At 50.5% G+C, this 9985-nt stretch overlaps 1 protein-coding gene across 13 annotated transcripts in view; it reads left to right on the top strand.

Moving 5' to 3' along the window:
* Positions 1-4155: 4155 nt before the first annotated feature.
* Positions 4156-9985, top strand: part of CACNA1D (calcium voltage-gated channel subunit alpha1 D) — a 301070-nt gene continuing 295240 nt past the window's right edge. For 6 of the 13 annotated variants that reach the window (XM_036102523.2, XM_036102520.2, XM_036102521.2 and 3 more), the window contains exons 1-2: positions 4159-4550; positions 6534-6843. In XM_036102523.2, the coding sequence (XP_035958416.1) occupies positions 4484-4550; positions 6534-6843 (377 nt within the window). In that variant the 5' untranslated portion in view covers positions 4159-4483. Of the gene's footprint in view, positions 4551-6533; positions 6844-9985 lie in introns of all 13 variants that reach the window. The other 7 variants (XM_036102527.2, XM_036102532.2, XM_036102534.2 and 4 more) reach the window with 2 other exon arrangements.

Genomic DNA, 9985 nt, shown 5'->3' with positions numbered 1-9985 from the left:
TATATATATATATATATATACACACACGCACACACACACATACGTGCATATGTGTATGTATATACATATACATACATTCACACCATATATACCATATATATATATTTTACCATCTAAGGGCCAAGTGTCCTGCCATAAACTTATGGGATTTTTGTAAATATTAGCTGACAATTTCAAGTGATATCTGTGGGATTTTATGATCCAGTGCAGATTAATCAGAGTATTTAGCGCCTGTTGTGAGCAGAACACTTGGCAGTGGGGGCAGGGGGCTAAGGAAGTGATCCTTGCTTAAGGACCTGCACGATGGTTGGAGACACAGGATTCATAGCCAAGGAGCAATTAAATAGGACACAAGAAGGTATGTAATCAAAGGGATAACCAGGTGCTGTAGGCCTTTAGGGATGGGGAGGTGGAGGCAGGGGTGGGTGCACGTGCGTTTACAGTGGCTGGAAAAATCAAAGAAGGCTTCTGGGAGGAGGTAGGGACTTGCTGGGGACTGGTTAAGTAGGCAGGGTTTAGTTAGAGGTCAGCAAGGCAGGATTTCAGGTCAGCGAATAAACATGAGGCAGAGCAGAGAGTCAGAAATGAGCACAGCATGTTCACGGCCTAATGAGACTGCTGACCATGGTGAAGGTGAATGGTGCGAGGTGATAAGGTTGAAAGCTAGTCAGAGGATTTTAGCTTGGACATGGAAGGAGGGAGGAACCAGCTTTTTTTGGTTAGGGAAGTGGCATGGTGTTTTTTTGAGCACAGGATGGGTTATTACTGAAGGAGGAATGGAGGTAGGGCATCTAGTTAGTGATCTAGGGGTGTGAAGTGACAAGGCTCTGGACTGGGGTATCAGCAAGGTTTTTTAAAAAATGAAATACATGCAGGGAGCCACTTCCAGAATGCCTGCTCAGTGCCTTTAAATGGGAGTGTTTTACATATGAGGGCATGGGGATTAAAGCCCCACAATGCGTGTTCGTGACATAATTGGGTCTTATCACATGTGGCTGATCTGGAGCTGAAATCTTTTATTCTAGCCTTTCTCGGGTCTTACCGTCTCAGCCACTAAATAATCGTGTGGTTTTGGGCAAGTCCTTTAACTCCTTGGTGTCTTCGTTTTTTTCATCTGTAAAATGAGGGTGTTAATAGGCCCTGTCTCCTGGGTTTGTTATGAGAATTACATGAGTTCATACATGTAAAGTGGCTATACTGGGGCCTGGGACATAGAAAACCTTTAAAAAATATTAGCTATTATTTATTTATTCATCATTCATATTAGCATGGGAATATAAATATTTAAATTACCCGGTGGGCCAAAGCATTCAGAGCTGTGCTGAATCAAGTGCCCCCCCCCCAAAAAAGCTGGCTAGAGACATTGTGAAGATGGGACTCAGAAGCTAGGATGGAACAATGTTAAAAATTCTAATTCCACAAACTCCTTAAGATCTAAAGTGTAAAACCCGGAGACCCGGCTCCCACTGCAGAGAAGATAAATCTGGATTTCTTAGCGAGCCAGCAAGCCTTCTTGACTGGCTTTGTGTCGTCCCAGCCTCCTTCCTCCTGCAGCCTGGGAGGGCTGCCGCTCAATCCCACACTCCTGCTTCTTTTCAAACACATCCCATCCTGCACTTCAGTCTCCCCCGCCTTCACTCTTTCCCCAAAAGCTCATTCCTCTTACTCCACTTGTGCCCAATAAAATTAGTCACCTGTTTTTAATAGGCTTTATTTTTTAAGAGCAGTTTTAGGTTTACAGAAAAATTGCAGAGAAAGTGCAGAGTTCCCATATACTCCCTCCCCCAACTGTTTCTCCTATTAGTAACATCTTGGATGAGTGTGGTACATTTGTTACAACTGATGAGCCAATATTGATACATTGTTATAAGTACATTGTTATATAAGTCCATAATTTACATTCGGGTTTACTCTTTGTGTTGTACATTCTATGGGTTCTGACAAAGGCATAGTGTACTCTATTCATTACAGTATCATACAGAATAGCTTCGATGCCCTAAAATTGCCCTGTGCTCCCTCAGTTCAGCCCTCCCCTTTCCTCCCCTCATCAATTTTTAAGAATCAGAATGCCATGTCTTCTGAGAAAACGTCTCAGATGAATCTCTTTGCTGCTTGCATGCCTTTTTTCATACCTATTACAGCTCCTATGTTCCACATAGGACTGTAGATGGACACACACTCTTCTTCCTTCACTAGGTTGTATCTCCACGAAGGAGAGAAGGTACCGTGGATTTGGCCTGACAACACCTAGCCTAGACCCTGTTCTTAACAGGTGCCTTATACACGCTGGCTGACCTGAATTGTGAGCAAATATCAGGGTGGGATTTTGCAGAATAGAGGCAAAGCTTTAGACATTGAAGTCTGAAAGTGACAGGTAAATGTGTGAATTTGATACTTGTGTGAGCACTCAAGGTCTGTGGATGGGGAAGTTCTTTGAAGGCAACCATCTTCTGTCCCTTCAGATTTGGGCTCAGGAGCAGCCTTAGGTGAAGTAGTCCAGGCCGGCTTTATATTACTGCTAGGCCACAGAGCTCTTCCCCGGCCTCTCCACCTCTCCAAAAAGAAAAAATGAAACAACAATAACAACAAAAGAGGAGATGGGGACAAGGAGCCTGATTGTTTTCATCCTTCCAGTCCCCGTGCCCCTCTCAGGAAGACTCCTGGAAAGCCTTATGTTTGGTCCCCACTCTCTCTCCCCAGGTGGCCCCCAACAATGGATGCCCAGCGTGTTTTCTTTGGCCAGGGAGCACCTTCCCATAAACGCTTCTTATTTTCTTAAGTCACGCTGAGATTTTTGCTTTATTTTTGCTTTAAAGACACTGTGCTCAAACGTTCTAAAATGCTGTAGGAACATGCAGATCGGAACAAAAGCAAATAAATCGAATCTTGTGAAGTAAAGCAGAAGCCTTTCTCCAACAGCCAGCACAACGCTAAATGAGAAATATCAGTCATCCACTAGGTACAGTATATTCCCCTCTAGACAGGAGCTGCCGTTTGCAGAAACCCCCACCCCAAATACGCGACCGTGAAGGTACCATAGAAGGAACTACTCTCCTCAGCTGCCGCACGGGAGTCAGCAGTTTTAGCGCGCTACCTATTCCTTTAAGCAACACGCGCTGTTTGAAAGACCTTGGCCTTTACTTCCTTGTACCTGCCTGCAAACACACGTGGTGGGGGGGGGGAGGGAGAGAGAGAGAGAAAGTCTCCCCCTCACACCCCGAATCTTTGAGCCCGCAGCAGCGCCAGACCCGGCACGGGTTAGTGGGGGACACTCTGGAAACCCGGTTAGATCCCAAGGTGCCGTTACCTGGGACAGTGAATGCTCTCGAGAGGGCAGGGCTCCCCCATCCCCCCGCAACCAGAAAAAGCCAGAGGAAAGGCGGGGGCAGTCTGCCGGGCCGCAGAGCTCGGAGGGAGCCTGACAGAGCCCCTCCACGCGGAGACGACCGCCCGCTTGCACCTGTGCTCCCAGGGGGCGGGGCCTCCTCCAGGTGTGCGGAGGAGAAGGACGCGGAGAGCTGAGGGCAGCGCTGGAGCCGGAGCGTCGTACTCTCCCGCTCCCCATCCCCCCCCATCCCCGCCCCGCCGAACTGGAGGGGAGGAGCGGTTAATCCGCACCCCGCGTCCGCGGGCTCCGCAGGCCCCGCCCGCCTCAGTCGGCCGAGAGCCGGGAGCCCGCTGCGGCGCGCAGGGGGTTAAGCGGCAGCCGGCGGCCGGAGCGCGCTTAACCCTTTGGCGCCCGCGGGTCCTCCGAGCCAGGCGGGGTGGCGGTACCCCGAGTCCCACGCGGCGGCCACCTCGGGCGCGCGGGCCGAGCGGGGACAGCCCCGGACCGGGCCCGGCCTCTGGGGCGCGGCGCGGCCCGTGGGAGGCTCGGCGGGCGGGGGGGAGGGAGGGGACGGCGGCGGCGGGCGCGCAGCGTCGCCAGGGCGAAGCCGGCGTGCGGCGCGGCGCGGCGGGCGCGGAGCGAGCGAGCGAGCGAGCGAGCGCCTCCGTCCCCGGATGTGAGCTCGGGGCGCCCGCGGTCCCGAGCCAGCGGCGGCGCGGGCGGCGGCGGCGGCGGCGGGCACCGGGCACCGCGGCGGGTGGGCGGGCATGGGGGGCGCTCCGAGCGGCCCCGGCGGCCGGGCCGGCATCTCCGCGGCGTCCCTCCGCTAGAGGAGGGGACCAAGCCAATTCTCCTTTGCAGCAAAAAATTACATGTATATATTATTAAGATAATATATACATCTAATCTTATTTTTTAAAAAAAGTTTATTTTGCTCCATTTTTGAAAAAGAGGGAGCGTGGGTGGCGAGCGGTTTTTACAAATTATTCTTATTTTCTGCTATCTGTCCCCGTCCCTCCCCACCCCCTGCTGAAGCGACAATAAGGGCAGGGACCGCGGCTCCTACCTATCGGTAACCCCCTTACCCGTTCCTTCCCCGCCCCAACGCCCAGCACCGTGCCCTGCACACAGTAGGCGCTCAATAAATGTTCGTGGATGATGATGATGATGATGATGAAAAACATGCACCATCAACGGCAGCAGCAAGCGGACCACGCGAACGGTGAGCAGCCAGAGCCTGGGCACCCGCTGCCAAATCTCATCCTTGTCATGGTCCTCCACTTCCCACCCCCTCTTCCTTCCCACCCCCTCCCGTCTCTGATGCACTGGGTGGGTTGAGGGGGTTGGAGAGGATGCTTCTAGCTCGGTGCCATCTACATAGAAAGGGGAGATGCGTGACAGCCACTCCGTTCTCCCCTTCAGGCCTTGAATGTCAGAGTTAATTCTGCATTTGTGGGGTGGGGGCGGCCGTGGAGTCCTTGGAGTACTGTGCCGCCGGAGGGGCGGCGAGCCGAGGTGATGCGGGTTCAGTGTCCTCGGGCTCAACTTTCCTCCAACGCTCCCGAGCGATGGAAGGGGGGATGGCTGTTAGTCCTCAGCCTGAGCCCCCTTTCCAGCCTCTTCTCGCCTTCCCCTCCTTCCCCGCCCCCTGGTCTCCAGTGGCATCCGGAAAATTCTAGGATTGCCCGGTTTCCCTCTTCGCGACGGTGGGTGAAGCACACCCCGCCCCTGGAGAGGGAGGCCGGGTCTCGGAATCGCGGCCAGGGGGTCGGGTGGAGCGTATTCCCGCTCCCAGCGCCGCTGTGCACACGTCGGTAACCTAGCAATGCCCGGGGAGTCGCTGCCGCTGTGGGGCTCCTCTTCCCAGCCCGGCCTGGGCACCACGTGCAGCCACCACGCCGGCCGGGCTGGGTCGAGACGGAGGCTGGAACAGCTTCTGGTCAGCCCTCCTACCTCCTCCTTGGAGGCCGGGGGCGCTCCACCCCCCCACCCCTCAACCTCAGTGGGCTCACAGCCTTCCCGCGAGAGCGCTTCCCAAGGGAAGGCTCTGCACGATTCCTCCCCAGCTCGGTCCCCAGCTTGGGACGGCTGCTGCCTGAGCCCCCCCTCCCCCCACCCCGTGGCCCCCTTCTCAAGTTGCTGGGCAGGCCGACCTGTGCTTGCTTGGATTCTCTCTTGTTCTTAGCAAGAATTGGTTTTGCAAATGCCATCTCTCTACCTTTGCCACCACTCTCACTTTGACTTCTGTCTCAGTAAGGAGGTTGTGACTCAAGGTAGGCAAGTGCCTGGGAGACCTGCTTGGGTGGTGGCCTGACCCAAAGTCAGAAGGGGTTTTGCACATGGAAGCCCCCTTGGGGTTCTGCCCTGCACTTAGATGCCAGCCTGCACTTAGGTGACTCCTGCGTGGACCTTGAGGGCCCCTGGCATAATCCATCCTGTCTTTCCTAGGTGTAGGGGTGCAGGCTGTCTGCCTTGACGGTTTCTCTGCATGCTGGCTTGGCTGCTGCGGCTGCAATTTAAAATGCAAAAAAGCCCTAAAGATGTTTTCTGTTTTCGGAAGCCTGTGGAGGAAATGAGTCCCAAGCATCATGAATTTTCATTTGCAGGAAGTGTCAGTGCATAATCTGGATATTTGTTATGGGGCTTTTGGTATTGCCCTGGTGCCAGTGGAGGATTTTTTTTTTCCTATGCCGAAAAAAATGCATTTGTGGCTGTACAAAGATGTTGGAGTGACATCCTGAAAATGATTAAGACTATTGAGTTATTGGCACTGCCTTTTTTGTTTTTTGTTGTTTTTTTTTTTTCCGGTGGTGATCGTGGTAGTTATTTTGGAGAAAAGCTATTGTGCCTATCTGTTAACTCATTAGAGATCCATGGGTTTTAAAAGTCAGAATAGGTGGAATAAATGTGGATGGCCTCAGTTTGAAGAAAGGCACTAGCAGAGTCCTTGTGGAGACGTGGATGTAGAGAGGCGCTCGCCCCATTGCACCAGTGGTCCTGTGGCGCTCAGGGCCCAGCATGTGGACTTCTTGCTCTGGCTGCCCACAGTCCTGCTTCTGAAAAATAGGACATGAGGTTCAAAATGGAAACATGGGAACCATACCCTCCCCCCCGTTATTGATGGGAGACACCTTTGCTTTTTTTCCGACATTGGATTCTCATTGTTTATTTGTTTGTTCATTTTTCCTTTTCTCCTTCTTCCCAGAGGCAAACTATGCAAGAGGCACCAGACTCCCTCTTTCTGGTGAAGGACCAACTTCTCAGCCGAATAGCTCCAAGCAAACTGTCCTGTCTTGGCAAGCTGCAATCGATGCTGCCAGACAGGCCAAGGCTGCCCAAACTATGAGCACCTCCGCACCCCCACCTGTGGGATCTCTCTCCCAAAGAAAACGTCAGCAATACGCCAAGAGCAAAAAACAGGGTAACTCGTCCAACAGCCGACCTGCCCGCGCCCTTTTCTGTTTGTCACTCAATAACCCCATCCGAAGAGCCTGCATTAGTATAGTGGAATGGAAGTATCCTTTTTTTGGGGGGAAGTCTTTCTCATTTTCTCTTTTACCATCTGTTCTTTAAAAGGATCTGCTTTCTGAAATGGCACTTACAAAGTCGTAGCAGTCTGGAATGTGAGCAACAGAAAAGCTCTATGTAAAGGGTTTCATTGTATATACCTTCCTATCTCCTCAGGGTGCAGAGGGCTTGCTCTATGGGTGTATTTAGCCGTGTGTGTGTGTGTGTGTGTGTGTGTGTGTGTGTGTGTGTGCGTGTGTGTGTGTGGTGATGATGGAGGGAGGGGGTGACAGCCTGAGACTTCAAAGTGGTAGTTAAGTAGGGAACGGACCTTTGGTCATTTGGCACTAAATGGTTAGTTTAAACCCACTATTGCTTTTGGGGCTGTGATATGCATCGAACCTATTGCAAATGAGGTATGCTGATTGAAGACAAAAAGACCGGATGAGACTTCGCTAGAAATAAATACATTTTTGACTTTTAGTGACATCTTCCCATTCCGATGTTTAGAATTTGTTTCTGAAACTCCCAACTACTGCTGAGGTTGCTTCTAGCTCTGACATTTGCTGATTCTGATTGTTCAGGTAGCTACAAATATGAACACTTGCTTCATAGGGAGGGAGCAATTTGCTCATCAATGCTATGACTTCCTGGAATTTCCTTTTGACATGTTCCAAAAAAGCATTTGAAACGTGAGCGTGAGGGAGCATGTGGAGGGAGAGGCTTGTGTGCGCCTCTCCTTCGTGAGCCCTTGTGAGTTAGAGAGCAGTCTGTCAGCGGGGGAATTTGCAGTTGCTGCCCTTATAAAACATTCTGTCTGTGTCCTTGGACTGGAGTTACATTTCTGGGTGTCTCCTTTGTATTTTTAAAACTGAACTCCAAATGCCCTAGGATGGTTGTTACGGCCCAGATCTTGGTAAACTAGGGTGCTCGGCCTGCTCACCCCCTTCCCCAAATCTGGAGGCCAGTCTCCAATTGCTGCCACCCTTTAGAAAAGGTTGACTGAGGCCTCCTTTCTGAACAATGGCTTTCTAATTAGTCAGATGATTCATTGGTCTGGGTAAAACAAAGCATTTCCTTTTCCCAGAAGTGTATTTGGGATTGACAGGAGCCTTAGAGTAGCTCCTGAGCATAGGAAGGAGTGTGAATGTCGGGCTTCCCCCACCACACCCAGGGTGAAGGGGCTCATGAGGGAGGATATTGGCCACCAGCTGGAAGGTGGAATCGTAAGTTCCCTTATAACCTGAGTGCCTAGCGAGGCTGCTCTTTGCAGGCCTTCTGCTGTAGCTGGCTGTTTTCTGTGCTCACGGACACAAGTTAAAACGAGCTAACTTTGCCTAGAAAGGTTTTGGAGAGGGCAGCCAAATGCAAGGGTAGGGTTAGAGGGGTTTTCATGTGCTTCTCCTTTTTAGAACAGATGTCTCCCCTCTGGAGGGAGTTACAGTGTCTCTCACATGGCTGGGGGTGCGTGGATACGTTTTCTGTGTAAGTTCTCTCCTAGTCTGAGAATGAACGCTAGGGTCAGCCCGGAGGCCGCTGGGTGCATAGTGCGTGCCTTGGTGGTATCGCTGGAGTCGGAAGCATGTTTGCACCTGGCCAGAAAGATCTCCTCCTCCTGAGGTTGGCTTGACACCACTCCGGGTAAGCAGAGACCTCTCTGGGGCCATTCATTCCATGTGGAGTGAGGTGGGAGGCCTGCCGCTGTTTCTCTTCGTGCATACTAATTTGCCTATCACAATTTATGTGTGCGGAGTGAATTCCGGGATCATGCTGCTGACTCCCTTTCCCGCATGGCCAGACATATGTGTACAGGAACTAGGGGATGTGGCTGCCTACAAATGGGACAGTCTGTAGATCTGTTTGTCTTTCCCAGTGACAGTTCCCTTCTAGTTCAGGGAGCAGGTTATAGAAATTCTCCGAAAGCCAGCTGTGCCAGGCCCAGTCCGCACTGGGAGAGTGAGATCCTCGCTGGTTTGTACACCCAGACAAGGCAAGAACGTCCTGCATCTTGGGGGAATGAGGAGGGCTGGCCTTATCAGAAGGAATTTTGGGGAGCAGGCCCCTCTATTTATCGCTCTGTTCTGCATGACTTGTAAATATCTTGTGGCAGTGAGATGGTTACCCACCAACACCTGGCAACTGAAACCGGACCACCATAAAGAAAAAAAAAAAGTGTTTGGCTTTCCTAAACAGCATTGGTATTTCTCGGATTTGCTGGTCTATCATTTAGGTACTGGGAACTAAAAAGGAAGAATGGTGGTATGGGGGTGGGGGACGACGGGAGAGACCACAGTGTGTTTCTATGTAGGTTAACACTGGGGCAACTGGTTTTTAAAATTTCAGTAGGAATGGCAAAAAAGAAAAACGAAAAGAGGATCCTGAAGTCTTCTGAAGGGGAACTGTCTTAAGGTTGGATCCTTGGATAAGAGATTTTGTAATACTAGATGAGTTAAAAGAATAAATATGAATGAAAGCTAATTGGCTTTAAAAAATAAACCCATCAAAATTAGTAAGAGAAGAATGTCATTCGTGTCCTTATTTCAGTGAGTATCAAAACACTTTTGAAGGGGCTGATTTTTCATAAGACTCAGGGTATCCCAAGAGAGGTAGGGGGCCTTTGTTTCCTTCAGCACTTTTGGATTTCCCAGAAGAATATCAGGATGGATGGAGAAGGGTCTGTTCACATCCTCAAAGCTTTAGTACTTGGAGATGTTTAGTTAAACCAGTGGCTTTGCCTTTTGTGAGTGAGGTTATGGCAGAAACACTTATAAAATCAAGCCACCCTCTTCCCCCACCAAGTTGCAGATTATGTTGGTGCTCAGAAACCTTGCATTCGGAAAGCCTGAAAGCCAAAAGAAGAAAAACAGTCATTCTGGCAGAAGTCAAATTTTGCATTGCCAGTTTGACAATGTCTCTTAATACCAGAATGTTGAAGCTCTTGTATCTGTTGCAAGCTGATTTCAAAGTGATTTCTTCCAGACAGACCCCCGAGATTTAGAATTGTTCAATTGTACTTTCAAAGTGTCTGGTGCTGATTTCTTATGGCTTTTTATTTAATTTGTTTATAAATTGAATGCAGTAACAGCTTATTAGAAACGGAGCTCCAGTCCAGCTGTAATCCGAAACAGTGATAGGCATTGATTAGTAAAG

Source organism: Halichoerus grypus, chromosome 1 (assembly GCF_964656455.1).
Source record: "Halichoerus grypus chromosome 1, mHalGry1.hap1.1, whole genome shotgun sequence".
Taxonomy (NCBI): domain Eukaryota; kingdom Metazoa; phylum Chordata; class Mammalia; order Carnivora; family Phocidae; genus Halichoerus; species Halichoerus grypus.
Note: the sequence above shows the minus strand (reverse complement) of the source record. Positions and strands in the feature narration are given on the sequence as shown.